The following is a 26,781-nucleotide window of genomic DNA, read 5'->3' as shown; positions in this document are numbered from 1 at the left end:
CATGTGGCTGCCACTTACAGGTTAGTGTGATAAAGTGTGGCAGTCTGGGGAAAGCAACCATTGTTTAGGCCTCAAATCCAGTAGGGAGTTTCCCAGGGAAAACACAATGGCTTCGGGGTACCGGGGAGAGACCTGGGCATGAGAACAAGCCTCAGGAGCCCTGCCGCTGCCTCGGGCCCTTCCCAGAGCCTCTGGTCTGACTGGAACGCCACAGAAACTGTTCTAGCCGGAACAGCGTCAAATGATTTCACAGATTTATTAGTGTAGCTGACAACGTAATCACAGCTCCAAGTGACAGATTATCAACATTACTGTTGTAAAGGAGGGAGAAGCCTCCGATGTGTGCTTGGCTTAAACGGTGGATTGTGGGAAGTAAGGGAGAAATAAAAGCAGAGTGAGTTCGCCTGCGCACAGGCGTCTGGGCTGGAGGCAACTCTCGGACAACCAGCGCACGAGAGGAGAAGTGGCCTCTTGGCCTGAGAACTGGAGCCTCAGAGCAGCCCAGGCTTTGGGCCAGTGCTGCCTTTGTGCACCGCTCATGCTGTGTCGAGTGTGGCCGAGTGGGGGAGTGCGGGAGGCGTCAGCGGCGCAGAAGCCAGCTGTGCTACCCTCTGACGTGCAGGACTCTGCTGCCACCTAAGCGTCCTCCTGGACTGTGGGTCACGTCACCTCCATTCCCATTTTAGAAACCACAGGGAGAGGCTGGAGGTGGGAAGGAAGGGAGCTTAAAAATCATCCCCAAAGAGGCTCCCGGCTCGGTGGGGCTGGCCTGAGAAGTACGGCAGGCTCCAGGCTGCCCACTAGCTGAACGTTGCTTACAGACAGAGGGGAGGTGGCTCAGGCAAGCTACACCCAGCTGTCCAGCACGTCAGGGCAGATGCCAGCAGCTGACCCCAGAAATGGACAATTCATTCTTTGGTGTCACCCTTCGGACGGGAAGAGAAAGCAGTGTGGGAGGGATGGAGTTCGGCTTTGGTGCACAGTGAGCCTTGGGGACAAAGGCAGTTAGGCAGCACGGAGAAGCGCCGTGGGCAGGCCGGCTATGGGCCTCGGTGGGTGCTCCCCGCACAAGGCCACGGGGAAGGCAGTGGCCTTCACCAAGGTACTCTGGGCTTCTCCGTGCTGCCTAGCGGGAAAGAGGCCCCGGCAGTTTCTTCCTTGAGCTCTGACCCCTGACCAGGAAAACCGACAGTCTGCGGAGCCTGCAGCACTCACCCGTATGTGGTCGTCTGTCTCAGCGACGGCCTGCAGCTTCCCATTCACACTGAAGGTGCAGAAGCAGCCGTTTTCATAGAAGATGACACAGTGGCCCTCTCTCGATGCTTGGATGAGTTTTGGTCTCAGGCAGTTTTCGGGGCCCTCCAAAGCCCTTAGCAAGTCTCCATTCATGGAGTGTATGAGACATGGTCCTTCTGAGAAAAGGAACAAGAGGCAACATTTTGTGATGACGCAGACAGGGTCATGCAGGCCATGGTTGTGTAAGCGTGAGGCCCAGGGTTCAAGCCCCACTATCAGGGAATGAAGGCCTCTAGGGAGATCAGCTGGCTGCACAGCCATGGTCCAGCTGTTCACAGGCCTGAGCAGAAGATGCTAGAACTCCAAAAGGAAGACAATTTTGAGGGCCAAAGCAGGCACACAGGGACCCTCCCTGGACAGTGTTGGCTTCCCTCCGCTGCTCACACCTCCTTTCTGAATCGGAGGCCCTGGTAACACCTAACCTCCAAGTCCACACAGGTTCCCCGTCACTGTGAAACTGAGTGAGCTTACTCCCCGATATCCCTAGAGCACTCCAGGCTGAGAACCCCGAGGACAGGAACTGCTGGACCCCCGCCCCCACCACAAGCACACCTGAGCTGCCGCTTCTACTGGAGATTCACCACATGCAAGGTTAAGGAGGCAAAAAGTGTGCTGAGTGTTGAGAGGCGGGAGGGTGCTGCCCACATGGCTGCTTTTGTTAGGCCACCAAGCGTTAAAATGTTTTCCTCTTCTCCCACACAGCTAGCACAGGCACGTGTTTTGTTTTACACAGTTCCGGCACACATGGACTTCAGTTACAAGGCCCTGAACAGCATCAGCTCCATAACCGCACACTTCACAGCTAGCTTTCCAGTCTAATAGCGGCTGAGCACTCAGAGGCCCCCCAGTCATAGCGTTCAAGGCACACGAGTAGCCAGGATCTGTTGTCCGGGTCCTACCCAGACAGCAAGCAGCAGCTTTGCTGCCTCCTTGATTCATGGTGATGAGGCACGGGGCATTTCCTAACAGAAGACAACCAGAACAGGGTATTGGTCTACAGCGCTGAACTTCACTAAAGCAGCGCGGATGAATGGAGTTCTGTGTGGACAGCGCAGCGTCAGCCAGGAAGGGAGCAGCCCAGGCAGAAGAGGATGGTGGTAGCCCAGGCGCAGAAAGCATGCCTAAGCTCAGACAAGAAAGCGGTGCGCACTCTTCACTGTCCTGAGAGCTGTTCACAGCGATGCGGCACTGCACAGCTGAGTGTGTTTTTAGCTTTTAGTTTGGTTTTGAGACAAGGTCTCAAAATGCAGTCAGGGCCAAGCCCTGTGGCCGTCTAGCACTCACTGTGTAGGCCATGCTGGCTTTGAACTCGCCTCCACAGTGTGTGCTTTGCCTGGCTGTTTTAGTGTTTTGACAAAAACTTTTCGGCTGTGGCAGAATGATAAAAAAAAATTCCCACTGAGGCACTGTCACAGATAATTCTGTGTGATATCTGTTTGCATGGCCTTTTACTTTGCAAAAAGGATGGTCTAGAATTAGCAGTTGATTTTAAGGTTTAATGTGGATTAGGTAATTTGAGAAATCACATACTTTTTCACTGCTTTGACCAACTCTACTTTTCAAAGCAAAACTTTAAATATTCATTCTGCCTGGTTAGCTTACTGCCATAGTTGAAGCCACAGACATGGAGACTCAGATACTCTGCTTCTGAGCTTACAGCACACATGGTTAGGAGCCCTGTGTGCTCAGTCCTCAGCAGAGAGAGAGGGACAGAGTGCTAGGGCAGAGGGAGACAGTGAGCTGCAGCAGCCGCTCTGCTGGCAGACCCTCGTTTGCTGCTCATGACCTTGGAAGGGCCCTCGGTACATCTGAACTAAGTGCAGGACAGTCAAGCAGCAGACACACTAACAAACCAGCTGGAGGCCTTTCCATCCCGTCACCCGAGGCCGGCCCAGCTTGGATCCCTGCAAGCCAAGTGGGATAGGGGCTGTGGAGATGGCTGAGCAGGACAAGGGCCTTGCTGCTGCTGCTTGCTGCTGCTGCTTGCTGCTGCTCGGTTCAAGCCCCAGGACCCACATGGGGGGAGAAGGGACAATTCTCACACTTCATCTGCCCACCACACATGCCAAGGCCACACACTAAATAAACTCTGGGTCAGGATTTCCATTCGGCCTGCGGGAGGTCAGAGAAATAGCCAGACAAAGATGCTCCTTGTTCCTGCTTCACGGGGAGGAGAGTGCCACTGCTGTCTGTACCTTGAGTCCTTGAGCGCGGGGTGCTGAACCCCGGCTTGGCCCTGATGGGAATGCTCAGCCTCTGTTCCGGCTGTATTTGGGCTGAGCCCCCGAGCATGTTTCTCCTGAAGAATGTGACTTTTAAGTGTGTCTACTTTTAACTAACCCGGAATGGCCGCCATAACAGACGGCAGCTCTGGAGAACAGGAGCCAGCTCCGTTTCTGTTCACACGTGACAGGAGAAGCGGACACTGAGGCAACGGCAGCCTTACCTTGAGAGCCACTCAACACCAGGCCCAGCTCAGCACACACGGCAGCGCAGGTGACCTCGTAGTCGTGGCCCGTGAGGATGGCACGGGGAGTGGTGGCTTCGCCTTTAACAAGGACAAGGACAAACAATTACAAGCCCGTCCCGGGGCACGACGATGAACTAACTCGCTGTCTGTTTTCATCCGTGCCGACGCCTGTGGACTTCTCAGTTTGCACAAAATTTATTTTAGGACTAAACTTTGCCACAGTCTGATTTTACAGTCCACGTCTCTCCCTTCTGTGACTACCTACCAGCAACAGCTTAGAGCTCAAAGCTAAAAACGGTAAAAACCGCATCCTTCACTTTTCTCACACAGAGAATGAGCCTTTCAAGTAGATGGGCGATTCTAAAATTAGGGTCTTGGTTATAACAAACCCACAGAAACCTCACACAGTTAGATGAAGGCAACAACTGAGACGCTTAGCCATCCCACACTCTCTGCATCTCAGGGGATTACTACTCAGTCAGAACGGCCACTCTGAAGCCTCAGAGCTCTGCTCAGGGCTCTTGCATTTGCACTTTACAATGGATACTGCATTTTTATGGACCTAGCCATAGTGCTCTCCTCCAAGCACATGGAAAGAGTTGAAATAATTTGTTCCCAGTTCTGATCTAAGCTTGTGTAACTTGAAATTCTCTCCAAAATTATTATAATAAATGATCAAAACTAAATAAAATAAATTTTCTTTTATAACATAAGAGCCAGGCTTAATTTTCATTTCAAAGTCGGGTGTCTCCTCTTCCTCAGTGGATGACTGTAACTGGCCTAGTAAATCAACCTCAAGTGAGATTCCTGGCTCCAAGCAGCTTTTCTCCAGAACGCCTAACATCTTAGTTTTTTCTGGTGTGTAATTCTCTCAGAGTACCCGCCCGAATTCCAGCCGACCAGTGGAGCCCTGGGTATCTCTCCTGATGGTCTGGAGGAACGGTTTCGGGGGAGAGGGGGAATAAGGGGGTCTTATAATAAAGGAGAGAAGAGAGAACTCGCCCTGCTTCTGTGTCATGAAGGAAAAACTGGTCACAGCTCGGACAAGTGACACTATTACAGGCTTCAGTTGTGGCTTAACTGGTGCCACAAGGACACAGAGGCTTCTGTACTTAGCCAGAAAGGCCCAATTTAAAACTAAACTCCACCCAGAAGTGGTGCACGCCTGTAATCCCGGCACTCAGGAGGCAGAGGCAGGCGGAACTCTGTGAGTTCAAGGCCAGACTGGTCTACAAAGGGAGTCCAGGACAGCCAAGGCCACACAGAGAAACCCTGTCTTGAAAAACCAAACCAAACCAAATAAAACAAAACAAAACAAACTAAAGTCACCCTCTACATTTAGTGTGTAAAAGTAAAGCCTTTGCAAATAACTAACGGGAAGGGTCCTGTAGGCATTTTTTTTTTTTTTTAAGGATTTATTTCTTTATTATGTCTACAATGCTTTGCCTGCGTGCCAGAAGAGGGCATTAGATCTCATTATAGATGGTTGTGAACCAACATGTGGTCACTGGGAATTGAACTCAGGACCTCTGGAAGAGCAGCCAGTGCTCCTAACCCCCGAGGCATCTCTCTAGCCCTTGTCAGCATTCTTAACTCTTCTGTTGTGAACTGGTTTCATGGCACAGCTGAGAACTGATGCAAATACGCCCAGAGAGTAGCTCACTGTGAGCAGCATTAGGAAAGAACAGTCTGACACCGGCTGTCCTTAGAGCCATCCCTCGCTCCTAGGAAAGAGCCCCACTAAGTCAGAGAATCCGCCAGACACTGTGGCCTCAAGGCCCCAGCTGCTCTAGCCTCTAACGCAGGGGCTTTCAGGGTCAATGAGCTTGTCCAACATTTTTGCCAACTATGTTCACATGCCTGAAACAGGCTTCACTGAAAAGATACAGGACTCCCAAAAAGACGAGAGAGAAGGCTCTGCTCATAAGAAAAGAGCTTGTTTCTCGTGCCCTCACTGGGGCCAGCAGAGAGTCAAGGCATAGCTGTGTCACCAGGGTATCTCTTGAGGCTTTGGTGACGATCAGAAATTCTGAGTGAGATTTTAGTCCACAAGGACTGTGTGTTAGCCTAGTGTACTCTAGGCCCCAGCTGCCAGGCTAGTCCATATCCCTAGAGCAGGAAAGGAGACATTAGGTGATGGCCCAAGTCCCCAGTTCACCCAGGGACAGGTGAACCGGGGACTTGGTTTAGTCTGAATTCAGGTTTGGAACATACAGGAGAAACATACCTAACAGAATATCCACTTGCTATTTTCCAAACCAAAAAGGAATCTATTCCTTTTTCATAGATCTTTTTCTCCTTTATCATAGATCTTTTCTTCCTTTTTCATAGATCTTTTTCTCCTTTATCATAGATCTTTTTCTCCTTAAGTCCATAAATTTGGGGGCGGGGTTCAAAGAGGCAAACAATACAAGCCCATTTTAATGACTTGATTTTGTATTAAAATAGTGAGATTTCCAAGTAAATATTCTATGTTTAGAAAGTTAATGTTAGCCACCTCTCATGGTCCTCTCGTTCCACCCCGTGCCATTCTCTAAATTCCACAAAAACAGCATATAATGTTATTCTTGAGATCACTCGCTAATTTTCTCTATTGGCGACGGTTTTTTAAATCAACCATTAAGATCGGTACGATCTAAGGGATCCACTGTCAGTGTGACTGTTCCTTCCTCGTTTCCATAAATTACAAGTGATTAAATGGTGGTGAGACTTGTGTTTTAACTTGAATACTCTTTTCTGAGTGGAAAGTGAAGGTCTGAGGGAAAATAAATGAAAAATGAAAGCAATCTACATATCGGCCAAAATAAACAAAGGACAGATGGGTTATAGAGGGGCCAGATAGATATCTTTAGGTAGCCATGCCAATGCTTTTTTTGTCTTCTGGATTTAAGAATATTTTCTCAGGAGCTTAGTGGAGGGAGAAAGGCGGCTGATCTCAACTAATTTCTTTTTTTTAATGTAAGAGTTGAACTCTGAAGTCGGGTTACGCTGTAAACATTCTTATTTGCAAACACAATTCACTAGTTTGTTCTGCTTACAAAATACTAGCTTCCATGAATGCAAAATATACCAAGCCATTTTTCACGACACGAGTCAGAAGATCGGTGTGAAGAGCAACTCCAGGAGGGAGAAGTCTCTCCTTTCCTCGGTCTGACTCTAACTAAAGGACTGTTTAGCACTGGGCTTTGTCGGCAAAGTGTTTCCTAGTCCAGGAAACAGATTAGACAGTTCAGGAAACACGAGGGGGCGGCGGGCCTGAGAACACCAGCTCAAGTAACAACAAATTAAAAGCGTAAGGCTAGAGCCATAGCCAGGTGCTTCTCAGGAGCTACAGTTGTGGTAAGAAATGACAACACAATAAAAATCCAACCATGCTCAACCTGCCTAACGTATAGAAACAAATGCTTAAGGCTGCTGACTCCCAAATCTACAACCCAGAAGAAGAAAAGCCCCTTCTGCTCACTTACCTGAAAGTCCAGGCAGAGTGTCTTCACGCTTTCTCCTTATCAAAAAGTATGTTCAAAATAAAAACCACTTGGATTTTTTTTATAAGTCCCACTAAACCGAGGGCTTTAAATATTAACATTTCACTATTACTGGTACAATTCTATGATGGGGAATTTAAACCAAACAAACACAGACTGCCTGAGCTCAGCGGACATTCTGGGAGTCACTTGGAAATTAGGATTAAAGGCGGAGGGACGAGAGCCAGAACACTGTCTCTATGGCCAGGGCAATGACCATCTCTCTGCAGCAACTCGGGGCTACATCATCCTCTGGGTTGCAGAGGGGCCAGTGACATTACTGGAAAGAGCAGACAGACCCCACCCCACCTCTGTGTGAAAAGCCAAGCGCAGCCCTCTGGGCCCAGAGCTGCCACTCCTGCCTCCCTGTCAGCTCACGCCAGGCTGGCTCAGGGGTCATGAGTACAAAGAATATGATTCTGCACACATATTCCATTTCAGACTCTAAAGACATCACCAACCTCACCTGAAGAAGGGGGAAAGGCTTCCGGAAGAAACCAGGCTAATTCTTCTGATAAAACCTCCATTGTTAACGGATGCTGACAGTCTGTGCCTCCTCTCTCTGAGAGGGCAGGACCTAGGATCCACCAAAGCCAGACCAGAGAGCACAGCAGATTCCTCTAAACCCTTTAAAGTCTTACTGTGCGAAAATCGTCATGGCTTTCAGTAATGCTGGGAGAAAAATTTATCTTGTTGGTAGTTTAAGAAGCTGCACTTCAAACTTCTTAAAGAAAAATAAAAAGAGAGAAAGGACAGACTTCGAGGGCTGCTTTGAAAAGCTTGAGCAAGTACTTCAAAGGCACAGACTCTTTGTGTGAGAGCAGTTTGTGACTACTGAGGCACATCCTACCAAAAGCTGAAAGGGACTTTTGCATCTTTAGGGATGGCCTGAGAAGAGATGAACAGGTCAAGAGAGATTACAGACAGCCCAAAGCCTGCCGTGGGCCCCAGGCTCAGCCACAGTACAGATGCACTCTTCTCGTCCAGAACAGCGAGTGCCCTCTCACACCCAGCTTGAAACAGCTTAGATTTACATGGTGAGGTGCTCCACAACCCAGCTGGGGTGTACACTGGGCCCACGTGCAAAGCAGGAGTTACCTAACTCCACTGGGAGAATGGCGTATGTTTTTATTCTTAAATGTGTTTCTTTGTCCCCCTTATAAATATGTTTATCAAATGGAGCCTAAACAGCTTAACATTTCATTACTGAAAGAGAAAAAGTAATTCCTTTACTATCTTCTTTCTAAGTAGCAGACGGGAAAGAAAATTCCCGTGACTTACCTCCATTAAAGCCAAGGAGACCACTAATCTATGTAAAAGGTCCCTTCTCAGTTCCTGCTACCATGAGACCAGCAGCCCAGGCTGACAGAGGGGAGGCCGCTCCAGCCTCCGTGACCTCTGTGTAGCCTCTGCGCACAGACCGTCCTTGGCAGCGCCCATGCTGCCCACACCCACTTCATGGCACTGGCAGGAGACCATGCGGCCTCTGCACATCCTCGCCTCAGTCTCAGACACAGAAAATCACTTCCCCCACAAACTGCTTACTGGATGGCTCCTTGGTCACAATCAGCACACCCACTGCCCACTCTCCTGTCCATTCACTCTGGCTTTCACTCAGGAAAGTTTCCTGATGCTGTTGGTATTGTGTGTGACACACTGGAAAATAGAAATGACTTGATTTACAGTGGCCACTGGAATCTGAGGCGCAACTCAATGCTAGAGCATTTAGTGTAAGGCCCACGGATCAATCCCAGCACCCAAAACAAAAATAAGACAGTAGGTGTTTGTCAAATCAAGTTCTGTCTGTCTTTCCACAGTCCTGCCAAGTTTAAAGATTACAAACACTACTGAGATTCAAGCCCATTACAAGTGCTCTGTACGCCATGTCAGCACTCAACATTCATTAACGAATCTGCAAGGAAACGTCAGTGACACAACGCCCACACTAGTGAATTCGTGTGTATCTGAAGAAACCTAAAATACAATACAAAACGCAATTTTGTTAAAACAAACCCAACACAAGTCACTTTAGATCTAGGTATGTTCACAAACCAAAAATCACGATGAGGTTTTAAGTGCAAGTGTTTGTAACACCACAAAAGCCACGCACTACAGCAGACCTAGGCTTGCTCCTGAGGACAGACTTGTATTTTACACATGCAGTTTGTCTATTAATTGCTACTGATTAATGCAAAACATTCATGTGAAAACCAGATCCTCGGCTTTCTCATGCGGCGCACCACAAAGGTAAATCAAGAAAGAAAACAGCTGATAATTGTTTCCTTTTCCCCCTAATAAATGTTTCATAAACCTTTCCATTAACGTCCTAATTTTTCAGTGAAAATTGTACCACCTTTTAATTATGCAAAACTGAATTATTTGAAATTTGTTCTAATCATTCCATCTTTCTCATCTCTCTTTCCCTCTCCTCCTCTGAGCCATCACTGTCTTTTGGTGAAAATATGTCTGGGTGGTTAAGCACGCAGGCTATGTCAGCTAAGGACAGAGGCAGTAAGGGTGCACGGCAGAAAATGCCCACAGCCCCTTTATAAACACCGCTGGGAGTGTCGCGGAAGGCAAGAGAGCTTGGACGACAGCCAGGGGACGCTCTGGGCTCCCTCTTCTAAGACCATGCTAAGTAGGGGGTTTGTATAGTCCTGTGGGTAACACTGCTGTAGGGAGTGGGGCACAGCCAGCCCCGGGCTCAGTCCTCAGCATGCAGTATGCTCTCTCTCTCTCTCTCTCTCTCTCTCACACACACACACACACACACACACGGAAAGGAAACTCACACCCCACAGTTCTATCATGACACGCACTGCCATAAGAAATCAGTGTAACAAAACTGTCTTTTTCTGTCTTTTGTAAATACTGAGTGCTTGCGTGGTAGGAGTGCATCAAATTCTGTACTGCTGATAATCCAATTAAATCTAGTAAAACTGTAGTACAGTGTAGTGGCTAAGAAGAGGCCTCTGGGGCTGCAGCTCAGCATGTGTGAGGTCCTGGGTTCCATGCCGAGGACCACAAGCAAAAGATCGTGACCAAGAGTGTCTGAATTTGAAGGCAGATCCAGTGCCTGGCCCTGGTGATGTCTCAGTTCAGTAAGGATACCCACAGTTTTGGGAAAGAGACTCAGGGCGTTAGGGCCAGGCAGAAGGAAGAACGTCTTTCATAGTTTCATCCGTGAAGACAAGAAGAGGTTTTCACTTGGGGCTATGGTGACAATTACGTCACTCTGCAGAGTCCTGAGCACCCATGAGAGTCAGCAGATCCGCAAGGCTGGGGGCAGGGGAGGGAAGGCGAGAGTGCGCCCAACTTTGTTATAAAACTCCTTTCCAACAAAAGGTGTTTCTGATCTTGGGCCTCAGGAGTGCCAATTAGAGATAGTTCTTATTATTTTCCTTCCTTGTCAAGGAGTAATATACCTTAGTTCCTCAAAATTACACTCTGTGTTCTCATATTCTGCCTTGTCTCAGATTTCACAACTTTCCCCAACAATCTACACATCTATGAAGAGCAGGAAATGTACATGTATTTCTACAATCAGGTGCATTTTCCACTTTTAAGTATCTCTGGTTGTCTCATTATCAAATATGACATGCTCATTATAACATGTGCAGGTAGCTTAGTAAGTTGGGCAGACGGTAAAAACTTGCTTCTGAGTCCCACTAACTTGAAATGACCATTGCTGGCATTTGCCTGGCTGTGATTCCAGCTTATTTGCAATCAGATACATGGGCCTTATGGATACACATATTTGTCAGTCCTCGTGAGACTGCCTGTGCTTATCAGTACATAGGCCTCCAGGTTCATAACACACACACACACACACACACACACACACACACACGCAGTATCTCTGGTAGAAGTCACACACTTTTTCACTTTGTTCACACCACGGTCTGTGCTGTTTATCTCCTCCTTGGAGACTCTTGCATTGTTAGTGTCTGTGTGTGGGTTTGTACATACATATACATTCTTAAATGTAACACGTTGAGTCCACACAGGATTACTTGTGTGCATGTTTCAGGCTGACCTTTCGGCCCTGGACAATCGCTGTGCTCTTCTCTGGGAAGGCCCACATCCTGCTCCTCACTTGCTCAGTTTGCCTGTAGTTCTCTGTGAAGGGCTGAGGCCTCCTGGCCTGGCCCCTTTCAGCCTGGCATGTCCCTTGGTGTCATCCTGCCTGGCTCACACTTGCGTGACCATGCTGACGAGACTTTCTGGGTACAGCTTCTGATGTCACGAGGAGACGCAGCCTCCCTGCCCTCAGAGTCTCCACCTCCTCTTCTGCAGTCCTCTCTGAGCCTTCGGTGTGGGTTCGGACCAAGATCCGCAACTTCACATTTTGATTAGTTTTTAATTATTAAAAAAAATGTCGGTTTGCACTGGTGTAGGAGTGACACACACCTTTAACCCCAGCCCTTGAAGGCAGATGCACACATGTCTGTGAGTTCAGGCTAGCCTGGTCTACAGTGAGTTCTAGAATACCAAGCTACAGAGTAAGTCCTTGTCTTAAGAAACAAAATAAAACAAAAAACCTTGATCTAAACCACACCAAAAAAATAAATTAACTAATCTTCTCAGGTACAGAAAACCACAACCTATAAAAATGAACACGGAATGCTCAGTAGTTATAAGCTATAAAAGGACCTGACATCCTGGGAATTATTTTCTTCATTTTAAAAACACTTCCTGAGGCTGGAGAGATGGTGCGGTGGTCTAGGGCACTGGCTGCTCTTCCAGCGAACCTCGGTTTGACTCCCAGCACCCACACTGCGGTTCACAAACGCCTCTACCTCCACTCAGGGGTCAATGCCATGGGTACATACGTACAGGCAGGCAAAACACACACACATATAAAGTAACTCTACAAAACAAAATCTTCCAATCGTCAATTTGAAGTCTGAGCAAACCTGTTATAACGTAAGAAAGTTCACTGTGAAGAACAGTGGCTGAGTGAGACAGCTAGCTATGTGATGGCCACTTAAAAAGAGCACGCCCACTGCCACATGTGGGCGTTCACACTGTAACCCCGACTCTTGGGAGGTGGGGGCAGGAGAAGCAGTGTCCTGGCCCAGCCCCGACGACTGGAGATCCTGGATCAAAAAAATAAATAAATAAATTGTCAAGACAAACAAAAAACCCATAATATAATCAATTCTAAAATTTGTTAATTAGCAGTTTTAATTAGCTCTATAAAGTAGTGGTTCTAGCATGTGAAAATTAAGGTAGCTAGAAAAAGTAGGCAATTATTTCTCTGTAAAAGAAACCATTTTAGAAACAAGCTATTTCATGTAAGATGGCTCTTCATAAAGCTTCACGAATACCTAGTGCATAACACAAGGTTCACAGACACGTCAGGTCTCCTGCAATCTTGCTAGTGAAACAAGCCTTTCTGGAAGGTGGGAAAATTGGTTTGTTGGCCCAGCGGTCGGTCTCCACTGAACGCACACATAGTAAGGCTACGGTAATGCCACCCTCATGGGGGAGCAATTGCCTAACCATATTCCAGCAGACAAAGCCTACTTTTACATGTGAGGAAGGGAGCAGGGCCCCGGTCACGGTTTAGGGTAATACCTGGGCTCTGAGTGCTCTGCAAGTCCGTATAATGGCAGCCACTCTCATATTACCTTCAGCCATTGTTTGAAATAAAAATTCAAATGAAGGGAGTGCAACTTTCTTTGGGATTGCCCCTAATGTCTACATCTGAAGATACTCTATTTCAGTTTGAGGGTATAAATCAGTCTCTCTGTCCTCATATTTAAGTGGCTACAGCCCATGGGATGAATGGTAGAGTGATCTTTCTCTGCAACCAAACAAGGTAAATAAATGTGATATATCGGCACATCACCGCTCTGCATATGGTGCACATTAAGGTTGTATTCGTTTGCCATATGAATATAATTCCTTTTACCACATTTACTATTAGCTACAAGAAGTAAATACAGAGTTGTTTTGCTGGGATTTGAGGCCTGCATTACATCACAGAGCACTAAACATCCTGGACCTTCTGGAAAATGTCACAGACGTAATTTTAATGTCGCCTGAACTTCAACAGTGCCAGCATACTGCTTCAAACCTGCACTTCGAATTTTACAAGAAAATACAGAAAACTCCGAGCTGGCGCAGCAGGCCAGGAAGGCCCTGGACTCGGCCTGAATGAAGCGTATGTAAGAAGTGCTGTCCTCTGCAAAGAGCCACACCCCGCCCTGCCCCTCACACCAAAGGCCACACACTGCTTCCCAAACAAAGCTGAGGGAGCACAGCGAACCCAAGCTTAGGCGTCACCTTAACAGTCTCTGCCAACCAAGCCGAGGCACCTCAGGACAAACTGTGCTGCTCTGTTGCATTAGGCAAACACCATGCTCTCCTGCAACGTTTATTGCAAAGTCAAATTCCAGCTTAGTGTGGGAGCAGAAGAACAAAATGACTTCCTTCTAAAAACATACATGGTTCAACACATCATACATTTCTTGACATTTGAGACCCGGGAATAATAGACCACAGGCAATTAGAGACAAAAATCCCCAGTGTTTCCACGTCCTGACTTCCCCCGTGTGTCCAGCAGATGGCACTCTAGGCCACCTACTTACAGAGAGGACACAGACTACAGGCTGCTATAGTTTGCCAAGACAAAGAATAAGGATTTATCAGTAGCTTTAGTCAAACATATTAGGCTTTACGATACAAAGGACATAATTCCTAAATATATGCATAAAATATACATATGCATAAGCTCACGTGCAAGGTGGCAACTGGTAAATAACTCACACCTGGACATGTCACACCGCCATGTCTCGACAGACTTGATGAGTAGCCTATGTGTGTATCAGCCGTATTTATAGTCATAGGGCAAGATCATTCTAAATTCATTAAAAAAAATTTAGACTGCCTTAAAGTTAGAATTCATTTTTAATTATAGCAGGAACGTCTCATTAGGGTGATACCAGCAAAATTAACAACAGTAGGATTTACGGTAATGACTTAAGTGATTGATGGGAGTGCGACAAAATGAAGTTTTAGACGGAGAAAAAGCAGGGCAGCTTCAGCATACAGTACTTTAAAAACAGCTCTGCAGTCTGTTAGTGCTAGCCTTACGGTTAATAAAATCTTCTTTCTAATTAGCGGTGCTGAAATATTTCTAAAGAACAGAATCTTGTTACCCCCCCCATAGACGCCATTCCCATAAGGAGAAAGCTGACATAGATTAGCATGTCTGATTGCAAAGAGAAAAAAAATGCCACCTTTCCATCAAATCAAAACCAGAATGCAAGAATGTTAAAGCACTTTACTGAATGGCGAACACACAAATCTAAGCAACACCCCACAGTCGGCAACCATTTGCTCCAAAAGCTAACAGACTGTGGCTGTAAAAAAAATTACTTTGAAATCTGAAAGTGTCACGTATGTGGTTAGTTTTTAAAATTCAACTTTGTGATTTATTGATGTAATATAAAACAGCGAATAAACAGTAACTGTTGTATGTTTTCATCTTGTTTGCACAAGCACACGCCAGAGTTGGAAGTGTTTAAACGCCAGTGCAGTGCACTCAAGGAGCACACTGTCCAGAACCTGGGGGAGCCGGTCACCAGTGTTCGGAAGGGAAGCCTGTCGCTGCGGGGATCGGGGTGAGGCAGCAAAGGCCTCTCGCTGAAACCATCCTGGCTGATGTCACAAAAGCCATCCACAACCAAGAGCGCCACAACTCCACCACCCCACAGGAGAGCCGCATTCCACAGCAGAGAACTATCGCGAGACAATAGAGCCAAAGGTGAAAAACGGCCTGTCTAGGAAAGCAAGCCTCTGCTGCATAATCTAGACAGGCTTCATAAAACATCTGAGTTGTTTTAGAGCCCCAAATTATACTATTTACAGGTTTCATCCAAGTTGAGGTAGCCTGATTTTTATCCAGCTAATACACATATTAACATTGTAGCTTAAAATAGTGACACAGCCGCTACCTTATATATAGCAAAGGTTACCAGATTTGAAGGAAACGGTATTTAGCTCCTGCTTATGATCCTTGCAACTAAAATCATTAACTATTCTTGGGATTGTAAATAAAGTTAAATAGCTGGAAGAACTATAAAAGGCAGAAAAAAGCGACGGGTGCTTTTCTTTCTTTCAGGTACAGCAAGAACTGAAGCTGAGTGCTATGTATCTGCCTGCTGGGAGTGCCCGGCCGCCCTCACGGGGTTCTCCGGGCCCCGACACTCAGGGAGGGCTGCGGGAGCCTGAAGCTTCTCTGAGGGGTGCGGCTTCAGCAGCTGCTCACGGCCTGACCAGCTTTCGGGAGGGTGAAACCGTCTGGATTGTCTGCAATTTGTTTTTAAAGGCTTACACTAGCTTTTTCATCTTTCTACTTAATGTGTGTAAATTCTTATAGTAAGCAAAGTACCTGTTTGTCTTTCTCTCAGATTTCATTCTTCAAAGCTAAGGCAAAATTGAATTGGGACATCAGATATTACAAAAGGGCCGGCAAGGATGAGGACGGAGAATTTAGCTGAAACACATCACAGTTTTCTGAAATTTGTGTTAGATGTGCTGTTCTGACATTTCCCCTCTGCAACACCTGCATTTCTAAGTGCTACTGTCCACATATTACAGACAATGAGGCAAGAGTGGACACAGCGTGTGAACTGCAACATTTTCGTAGGTAGCCGAGACGGTGGTCATGTGATTTATGTCCTCTGGGCGCCTTGTGTACGGCCATTGCTTTCCACAGCAGAGCCGGGAATCGATTTTTTTTTTTTCACAATGAATCCCCGTATTTCAGCACTCTTTCTTGATTCTCTGTTCAGATGACATCCATATACAAACCATCTCTAGGGCAATTTGTAAGGTACTTAAATAAATATTTAAATACAAGCATATATATTTAATGTGTAAATAGATATAAAATACTCTGAAAACCTGAAGTTTTCTAATTTTAAAACATAATTAAATCTGTGAAATGCCATAGCAACTCCATGTAGGAATAGCCAGAAAGGCTTTAGCGATTTCCCAGGGCACACACTGCTGAAAACTCTCCGTAACACAGAGAAGGCAGTCAGGTCGGGTGAAAAACAAAGACTCAGATAGCTGTCTTTGTGGGTATAAATTGCTATACGTACATAAAACATTTTAAGGCAAGAAAAAGACTTTCCTAAATTCTTTGAGACAAATAACAAAGTGGTAGATTTATGTATTATCTGTGTCTGAAATAATTTCTTTAATCTTATATTTAAGGAAACAGGAAAAAAGAAACTGAAAGTAGCCACTCAGTGTAGGGGCCAGAAAGAAAGAGCATCAGAACACCACCATAAGCCAAGGGCCATACAGTACAGACTTAGAATAAAAAGCAAATTCCCTGATTTTTTTAATCTTTTTAAGTTGATTGTAATTATCTCTAAAGCAGAGAAGTCTGTTTGGGAGGACAAAGCATGCTTTCCCATGGTACAACACACTACAGCCTGCTGACCATGAGACTGGATCACCAACAGTATCAGAGCTTCAACATTATTTTTTTATTCTAGTCAGATAGAAGATTATCTTTGATTAAGGTCACAAATATGCCCATTAGACATCAACTGCATACAATGTTTGTTTATGACCCAATGCAAAGTCTCTCAAGTACATAGAAGAAAAAATAAGTTTCGAAAAAACTTTGCATTTTTCTAAATAAATATTAACATTCTGAACAAAGTATTCACTGTCACACAAGTATTAGCCATTTTTGCACAACATGGAGAAGTTGATCGAAAATATGACAGGGTGAAACATACTTCCACTCAGACACAAGGCCTCACAGTATTCAGACAATAGCATGAGCCTTCTCTAACCAAGTAACACTGCAACCAGCTTTCCATTAAGAAATGGTTAACTATTTAAGAACAGTCACAACGTCGACCTTATGAAACAGAAAGCCACAGCTATCTACAAACTCTTCTCTGTTGTCATAATCATTTTAATTAAATTCTCATTTTTCAGGTGGTCCCTTTAATTGTTTTTCCTCCTTCTTAATGTGTTTTTAAAGCCAGCTCTTGGCTACAGCTGTGTGCGACTGGATTTAATGGTGGCTGTTTCCTTTTTTGCCTTCTGTGAATTACAATTTTAAATGGTTACACATTTTTTGTTGTTGTTTTACTGCCTTCAGTGCAGTTTCTGAAAGACGTTTAATGCTGTTGGTGAACATTTTCATTTCCCATCTGAGAAGCCAACAGCCAATTTGAATACCCATATTAGGCTTTTATGGCCAGTTTTATCTTTAGTATGTAAATGAAAGCGTAATTTGTATAAAGCTCTAGATTTCCCAAATTGCAACTTTTATTTTTTCTCTTTTGAAACATGAATTCAACAAACAAGATATGTAATTTCTTTTTTACGTTACATGTCACTGTTCCTGAGAACACCTCTCTTTTAGCTGGCGGCAGCCATTGCAGCCATGTACCAACGCTTGTGCCTCGGAATGACGGCAGCCTGAGAAGGAGTGAGTTACAGCGCCTGTGAGGTGTTGGCCCTCATGCCACCTAGGCCACCGCAGACTACAGCTTAGAAGTGGAACACGCCTGATAGACAGTTCAGCTCTGTTCTCACCATAGTGAAAGAACATTTCCTCTCAAAGTGCTGCTCTTCTCCATCACTTAGAAAAGTTCACTTAAGAGAGTCTACTTACTTCCTGGGTGATCTCCAATCCCGTTGCTTTTTCCGTTCCAGTACCACAGAAGAAGGGTTGCGTCACGTGACCCAGAGAGAATGTAGCAATTCCCCCCTATGTATGACTCCGAGCGAGTGAGGCACGTGACAACATCCCAATGGCCAAACACCACTTGAATCAATTTTCCTGAAATATAAAACAAATTTTCCTTAAGCGCAGTTAAAAGACAATGCAAACTTCTATCAGATACAGAATCTGCATGGCAGCGATGCCATAATAACTCAGACCTGGAAAGTTCTGATTGGCGGGGTTTTGATTGTTTATTTTTAAATACTACCTATAATAGTTTAAAAAAACAATCAACTGAGTAGTGATAACACTTTTAAAAGGCATATGTGGAAACTATTTCCACAAATAATACTTGAGGATGAGGACATCATACCCTTATAAACAACTACTATAAATTACAAAAGAATAATATTTACTGGTTAAAGCGGGCCCAGGAGAACACTTCCACTGGAACCATTTAACACTTTCTTGAGTTACTCTGTGGCTCAAAACCAAAGCCTGCTGCCTTCGAGAAAGTCTGCACAGCTCGGCCCACCGCAGCCTTCCCCGAATTATGCTCTGCTGTTCTTGGGTCACCTCGAGAGAGTTCCTACTTCTTCAAACCAGGACTTCTCCGACTAACTTTTGATGAAAGGAACAGTTAATCGTGATTGCACTTCCAACCCTGTCAGTCCTTCTTTGCGCTAATTCTCTGAATGATGCACTCCTCCGGGGGGATGATGAAAACAAGCTCACAGCGGTTTACTGGGAAGGACCGAGGACCCTGGAGAGGACCCTAGTCTCCACACACACGGTCAGGGAAAACTTAGAAGAGTGGCCCACGAAACAGTGTCAGAAACAAAATCAAGTCCTCACTGGAAAGTTTTTGCTTGGCCGACTGTGGTCTCATTTATAGACTTGTCTAAACAGTTAGGGCCCTGCGGCTCCCCCTGTGTCACCCTGGTTTAGAGCAAACATTTTCTCTTGAAAAGTCTGTCCTCCTCCCCTCCCATCTGACCCTAGCCTATCAAGTCTCATCAGGACTGCCTGAATCCTCTTTGTCTGTGCACTAGCTGGGGCAGGATAGGGGGAAAGAGAAAGGGAGGGTGGGACTGGGAAGAGATGAGGGAGGGGGTACAATCAGGATACAAAGTGAATTAATTGTAAAAAGTAATAAAATAAAAAATAAAAGCTCAAGCTGTAAAAAAAAATGTCTACAGTCTACAAATAAGTGTAGAAAAGTCTACAGTCCGCCTAGTGTTGAGATGTCTATCTTCAATATTAAACTTGGCTTTAGAAGGAAGTTAGGTCAGTAGGACAAAAAGATGACTCAAACGTTAAAGACACTGAAAAAAACATACAAAACAATATTTAAAACCAAGGTTGGCATCGAAGTAACTTTTCTTTCTTCCTTTTCTCCCCTCTCTCCTTCCTTCTTTCTCTTGTCCTTTTTTTTTTTTTTTTCTTCAAGACAGGGTTTCTCGGTGTACCCTTGGCTTTGTTGGAACTTGCTTTGTAAGTTCAGGCTGGCCTTGAACTCACAGAGATCCTCCTGCCTTTGCCACCTGAGTGCCAGGATTAAAGGCATGAGCCACCACGTCCAGTTTCTTTCTCCCTCCCTTCCTTCCTTCCTTCCTTCCTTCCTTCCTTCCTTCCTTCCTTCCTTCCTTCCTTCCTTCTTGTTTTTTTGAGAAGGGTTTCTCTGTGGCCGGACAGTTCTGGACTCAGAGATCTACTTGTGTCTGTCTCCTGGGCTCTGGGATTAAAGGCGTTTCCATCACCCAGCCACTTTTCAAGAAAATAAATAAAAATAAGGTATTAACTTAAAATTTTAAATTGTTTATTACAGCAAACTTAAGACTTACTATAAATGGTTCAAATTTAGGAATAAAATAGTGAAACACTTGTCTCCATCAGAGAGAAGTCAAGTGCATGTTTTCACTCATGAGCGACAGGCTTGAAGAGGCCACTGCTACCAGCCTTAAAACCAGACTAACTTCAATTACAAATCACAGTTAAAAAAGCAAAATTTCCTGCTGCAATTAAGGCAGATCAAACATTTTTTAACCTTGTAAATCGACACTACAACACTTCACTTACGACACCTGATTTTATCAGCATGGCATGTGCTAGAAAGAATATTTTAAAATAAAGAAGTCAAAAGACCAAATTAAATATAAATTGCATAGCTGTTTTTTAGATAATTTTCAAGTGAAGGTGTTTAGTGGCAAATGGTCATGCCACATCTTTCGGGGCAGAACGCAGAAGTCGGGCAGTGGGCTGCGCTCTCATTGGTAATTAGAGTTCACCTCAGCTGCTGGTAGAAGCCGGGCAGTTATGCCAGGGTTACCACAGCCTGCACGGCGTCTTCCTCTTTAGCCTCTGCCTGCATGGAGGGAGCTCGGGAACTGCAAAAGTGGTATGACCGTGCCACCCAGGGTAGGCTTCCATCTATTTTAGAGTCCAGCCGCTTCGTGGGGTTGGAAACTGCCAAGTAGGTAAATGAGGTAGGGACACAGCCCCCGGAGAGCCCTGGGTCCTGGTGCTCTGCAGGCCCCACAAAAAGCAGTGGTTGTGGGGAGCTCACCTAATTTCCAGCTGCTTCAGGGGCCAGGAAGAGGATGGAGCTGTGAGAGTGGGCCGCATCCATTACAGACACGGAGTTTCCCAAGATCCCTCCTCATTTCTCCTTAAGCAATTGCTCTGTTTCCAGTATCAGTGTGAGGAAGATAAATGCTCAGTTGTGTTTTCTTCTTCTAAAACTTCCTACTTTTTGCTTTACTTTTTGCTCTGAAGTAATCAAAATTATGAAACTTCAACATTTACCTCCTATCAACTAGGGGCCAAGCTTTAGGCTGTCTTGAATGTATACAGCGGTAAGGACCGTGCACATATATACAGTGGAGGGCCTTGACTGTCTCAAGGGAAGACAAACACTGAAATAAAGTGGACAGACACACAGGGATGAAGAGCACCAAGTATTCTACAAAAAGAAACATCTAAAAACTGGAGGAAAGATCCACAAGGGGGGGAGACAGCAAGGCTACAGCGAAAGAGCTTCCTGTGTGGCTCTGGCTTAGACCTGCTCTCTGCAGGTCACACACTTTTCCGCAGGTTTCTCCTGCTCCGCAGCCTCCCCGTGGTCTCTGCCGCTGCTGGGATATGGAGGCCCGTTCCTCCTAAATAAATCACAGTGTAAATACCTGCTGCTCTTTTCGGTAAATTATTTTCTGATGATCTCGTAAGTGTTCCTCAGTCTTTGTTTTTTGTTTCCTTTAATGCAGCCCACCTCTCCACGCACTAATATCAAATATTACCACAAACACTGGAATATCCCTTTTTTGACAGAACAAATTTCCTAGTTTATGTTTTATTTGACAGCTGTGCTACAAATAAACCGATCCCAGCGCAGGCCTCCGCAGGACCGCATCTAAATGCGGCCTGAGAGTGATCCCGACGGCAGGGAAGGTTTAGTGTTGCCTCCGCAGCTCTGCTTGTGCCCTGAAAACATGATTTATGTTTCAAGAATTTCCTGTTACAACCCCAGTACCCCCCTCCCCAATCTAATAAGGGAAGGATTTTTTTGGCTCATGTGCTAAAATATAATTGAATTCAACACTTGTGATGGCTTTGACATTATATATTAACTGATCATACAATTTTTCCCTTGCTTCTCCACCAAACTTAAGGGAAAAAATAGTTGATGTTATCTACTGTCATAAAAACACAAATTCCTATTTTCCTCATTAAAATTACTTTTTAGTAAAACTAGCAGCTGAGTATATATACAAGACATTAAGAATGAACATACAAGAAATTTCATTTGAGATTCATTTTTCTGCACTTTTATAGAAAATATAATTTTTTATTTTATAAAACAGTCCTATCAATATGAAGTTTAAAATTATGCTGTTTTGAAATATTTTTACATGCACAGAAACATGCGTTTTTAAAACAGGGTATTGCAAGGTCTCTGTTGGGAGGGAGTGGGAAAATATCAACTTTGTTAAGTCTAATGGGACATGGCAGGCCCACAGGAACTTAGGGCTGTAAATTACAGTGGTTTCCAAATTAACCAACGATGGTGACATTTGTGTGAGCCAACATGTAACAAAGAGGATGCTACATATGAAGTCAGAAGGGCCAGGTCCAAGCCACAGTTCTGTTACCATTAGCTAGTTACATTTCAGTACGTCACTTCACTGTCTAAATTAATCTCTCAGTTCATTATCTGAACTATGGGATGTCGGGAGCCGCATTCGCCATTACGAGATGGCGCTGGCTTCCTGCTTCCTGGTTCTTCTTGCTAGAACTCGCCTTACAGCGGCGCATGCGCCACATGATGCTAATACGGATTTGAGTGCTCTCCCTATCAGAGAACACATGCTAATTGGGTATTGTGCGGAGCACCAATCACAGACGAGCACGCCGCCCTGCAGGCTATTTAAGCAGAGCGCGCTTGGGGTTTGGGGTCCTTCTCCATCTACCTACAAGAGCTCTACAATAAAGATTCTGCTGGACAAATCTTCGGTTGCCGCGTCTTCCTTATCGGCGAAGGATTGCACGCGACAATGGGACAAGGACACCTGTCCACCCCATAAGATCTTTGTGGAGCTGAAGCCATGATTTATACACCAAAGAATTCTGTAAGTTCTAAACAAAAAGTGGACACAGGAATTATGGGAACTGTCGGTGCTGTATGAAAGTCAGGCTTGACTTACAGATATATACATTTGGTATTTAACACCTTTACAAGAAGAACAACAGGGAATGTCAAAGAATTCAAAAGCTTCCACACGTCCAAGAGGAAGACTGGCATAATCTATGACTCCATCTGCACATACACTGGCAAGGGCCAACCCTGGGATGTGAAGTAGGCTGCGGCTGCCAGGATGTGAGGGTGTGGGAAGGTGACTCTGGCAGGTGACATGCCGTGACCAGGGAATTAGGGATCATGGAGCTGTTTTGCACCCAAAAAACCTGTGAGGTGGTAACTTCGTTCTGCGGATGTCAAAATGTAAAAACTATAAGCCAAAAGAATAGATGAACTTACTGTGAAAACTTGAAGGGCACCTTTGAAAGTGTGAGAGCAGTAAATAATCTAAAAGACCACTAAGAGAAGTATATGAGAGGGTGTATCAGCCTAACCTGGAGGCTTGTGAGGGCAGAGGCTGTACCAAATAATGCTATAGGTCTTTTGCCAGAGGAAAAGAATACATTTCAATGAGATTATAAAAACACAAGCGTCAATATGATAAAAAAGGACAGCTTCAGAAACATTAGCTAACTGCAGCTTCACAGACTGTTGGTGGAGCGTTCATTCTCAAAGTCCATGCCACATCCTGACTACCTAGAGAAACATCATTAGAAAGGCTCCGTCGCTGTGTTTGCCTCCATGAACCTATGCGACATGAACTATAAGAAAATGAAATTCAATTTGCTAAAGTGCAAAAAAAAAAAAAAAAAAAAAAGCAAGCAAACAAACAAACCCAGTATGTTTTACAAATAATTTTCAGGGCTTATTCTATAACTTTCTGCTGAATAGCGCTGTCCCTGCTGCTCTCTCAGCTGTGCCAACAGGCTCCCTGGAACACACTGACGTCCACGCAGAACCATCACTGTTCAGGGCACCTCCTTACGAGAGTGCGCAAGGACAGACATTTCAGAAGGGTTATTAGCAAGCCTCAAAGAGGACTTGCTGGAAAGCATTTAATTAGAAACTTCAATTAGGTAGAACTTCCCACTCCACAGCATTTGCTCAAGACAGGTGAGGTGCACGTCCTCCTTTCATCTGAGATACCTTCTTCCGTGTCTACGTGGAGGACAGTGTGCTCAGCACCACCAAGAAGTCAAACAAGCCAAGCCATGCCACAGATCTGGTTAGAGTGAAGTAATATCTGACTTTATCCATGTCTGTAAACACACACATGTATAAACCTATATATTTTCTATAAACCGAACTTCTCCCGACAGTTTCTAAAATGCTTTAGAAACATGCTATTAAATGTGTCAATAGCCTGGATCTCTGACATGGGAAACCCCTGGGCTCCATCTGCTGTGCGAGCACCAAGCTGACTGGGCCCGTCCCTTGGAGTGGTGCACGCAAACGCATGGCAGTGCACACTGGGTGTCTTCACAGGGCACCGTCACATACTAAGTGGGCTGCTCTTCCCCGTGGTGACTTCAACACGATTCTGTGAAGAACTGAAAGACAGACTTCACGAGTCCCTCCAGTATTGGAAGGAAAACCTTTTAAATAATTAAAAATAACTTTAAAGTATATTGCTATGTTTGACCATTTGTCTACACATCTGTGTGTGGTATTCACATCCATGGCTTTGCCTGTGGACGAAAATTATTTATTCTGTAAGCGTGTCTGGGAGACAAAACTATTGAAAGGTTGCCTCTTAAAGCCACATTGAAGCTAACCCAGGAGAAGATGAGCTAGCCACTGTTTCCTGACAGGGAGGAAGCATCCTCTTCATTTTTGGGAGTGGGATGAGAAAGCATTCTTTTACTAAGTCATAATCTTTGGCCTACAAGAAAAACGTTACCTGTGTCTGTGGAGTAGACTCGGAAACTCTTATCCCAGAAGCCACAGACCAGAAGAAAGCGGTTGTCGGCAGTGATGACGAAGCACTGGGAATGAACTTGAACGCTCTGGTCCAGAAGGTCAGTGACCTGCCTCCTGTGTGTCCCTGTACCGCAGGCTGTGAGGCATAGGGAGAAGAGGAGAAAAATAAAAACTACTAACCACACATGATCAAAGAAATCCTGAGTGCTGTCACACCTGGGGGGGGGTGGAGGTGAGGAAGGAGGCAGGACCTGGAAGAGCACTTGACCTCTCAGGACAGTGTCTGAGACAAATAGTAAAATGTGTGCAAGTGCTGCAAGAGTGTGAGCTGCTATATTCAACACCCCAGGAAAAATGTTTTGCTTAGGGAAAAAAAAAATAGAAACCACAATTAGAAAACTTCATACAAGCCACAAAACAGGCCTTCCAGCTCTCGGGCAGGACAAGTGGATTCCAGCTGCCAGATCTCATCACAGTTTGGGTTGTTTCTGACAATCTCATTATGTCTATTGTCACGAGAATAGACTCATGTTGTGAAAATCTATTACCTTTAATGTTTTGTCACAGGGAAGAGATACTGGGATTTAAATGTCATATATCTGAACTACTGTAGCATCTTGTACCACTCTGGCCTTTATGGGTCTTTAATTTCTGACTAGAAGGGAACTCCATTTCCCTGTTTACAGGGGCACTCGCATGTAAGCAAGGCAGGAACGAGGATATATTAAAGATCCTTGTAGAGGAGTCACAGCACGCTGCCACATTCTTAGTCTTGACCTAAGCGACAGGACGAGACAGCCTGGCAATTCGCTCCAAGTGCTGGAGTGCCTGAGATAGGATTGTCTCAAGGCTCAGGTCAGGCACACAGCGACGCCGCCAAGGATGGGAAGAACACCATCTGCCGTTGTCAGCAGAGCAACTTCAACGGAGATCCTCCCCGTCTTCCGTCCATCGTCCTAATGTTATGAGGCCAACCAAACAGAACCTTTGTTTTTAGTGACTCTGTTACAAACAAGGGTTTTCACACCATAAAAGCAGCTCGATTGCTCCAGAAAACAGAATGGAATGGTCAAGGCAAATCCTTGTATCTAGTTATTAAGTTCTTTATACCAATTTTCAGTTTTTTGAGGGAAGAAACTATACATTATTGATAAAAATGCAAAGACACCTATTTTCTAGTCGTTATCTAAGCAATATGGGAGTTTAACAGAAGGCCTGCCAAACCAGCCAAACAAGCAACAAAGCAAAGCCCTTAAAGTACTCTCAGGGCTGTGCTGAGAACCACCGAGGCCTGAACCAGCCCTAACACAAACAGAACATGCCCCACAGGACTGTTGACCTAAACAATCCTGCTGAAGGCCCTTTATACACTGACCCACTTAAACCGGCAGGTGACTCAAAGTGCTTTGGGAGGCTAATGGGGTAGGACGTAGCAGCAAGAGTAAAATGGGAAGAATTCCAGTTGAGCAAGTTTTCTTTCTCACACAAAAGAAAGTTGCTGGCAGATGGAGAGGAGGTTTTATAGATATGACAGCAAGAGAAAATACACACAGAGAAAATACCCCACCGCAGTGAAATCATGATAAGAAAACAATGTGAGGTACATTTTTTTACACCAATTACTGCCACACCTCACTCTATGTAGAACCTTTAAAAATGTCTCTTCTTGACAGTATTTATACGACTTCTGCGCCTGGACTGTTAGTTCTCGCTAATTTGGGGGAAGGCTGGACAAGTGCATAATTTTGAGGGATCACAGGGCCCTTGAGGAAAGGCTGCTGTTCCTTCATCCTCCAAACAGACTATTTTGTTTGTCTTGGATTCTGGCTCTTGGGAAAATGTCTCACTCTGTCTAGGACTGCCCTGAGCCAGCGACCCTGCTGCCTCTGGTGTGAGCCTCGAGGCATGTGCCACCGCGCTCATCAGCTGAGCTATCTTCTAAGTGATTCTCAACCCTGAAAAGTTCCCCATCCAGCCATCTGCCTGTGTATCCAGCTCTTTGTCAGTCCATTTGTCTATCCCTGTCTGCCTAGCCTAGCCTTTTTGTAAGAGCCTTTATATTATCACACTGTTTTTGTTAGTAAACTTATTGAGATTCTTACAACATTTTATTCAATAAAAATAGGTATATTTGATTAGATAAGCTGCATTCAAAGTGAAGCAAGACTACCTTTGAGAGTCTAAGATCCCCACGGGATACAGGCACAGACAGTTTTATGGGAATCAATTT

General features: G+C 45.2%; 1 protein-coding gene across 3 annotated transcripts in view; it reads right to left on the bottom strand.

Annotated features, from left to right (window-relative positions):
* Positions 1 to 26,781, bottom strand: part of Lrba (LPS responsive beige-like anchor protein) — a 495,461-nt gene that overhangs the window by 6,775 nt on the left and 461,905 nt on the right. For all 3 annotated transcript variants that reach the window (XM_060378522.1, XM_060378523.1, XM_060378524.1), the window contains 4 exons: positions 24,532 to 24,687; positions 17,948 to 18,115; positions 3,743 to 3,844; positions 1,216 to 1,412 (listed from right to left, as the gene is read on the bottom strand). In XM_060378522.1, the coding sequence (XP_060234505.1) occupies positions 1,216 to 1,412; positions 3,743 to 3,844; positions 17,948 to 18,115; positions 24,532 to 24,687 (623 nt within the window). The remainder of the gene's footprint in view (positions 1 to 1,215; positions 1,413 to 3,742; positions 3,845 to 17,947; positions 18,116 to 24,531; positions 24,688 to 26,781) is intronic.

This window comes from Meriones unguiculatus, chromosome 2 (genome assembly GCF_030254825.1).
Source record: "Meriones unguiculatus strain TT.TT164.6M chromosome 2, Bangor_MerUng_6.1, whole genome shotgun sequence".
Lineage (NCBI taxonomy): Eukaryota > Metazoa > Chordata > Mammalia > Rodentia > Muridae > Meriones > Meriones unguiculatus.
Note: the sequence above shows the minus strand (reverse complement) of the source record. Positions and strands in the feature narration are given on the sequence as shown.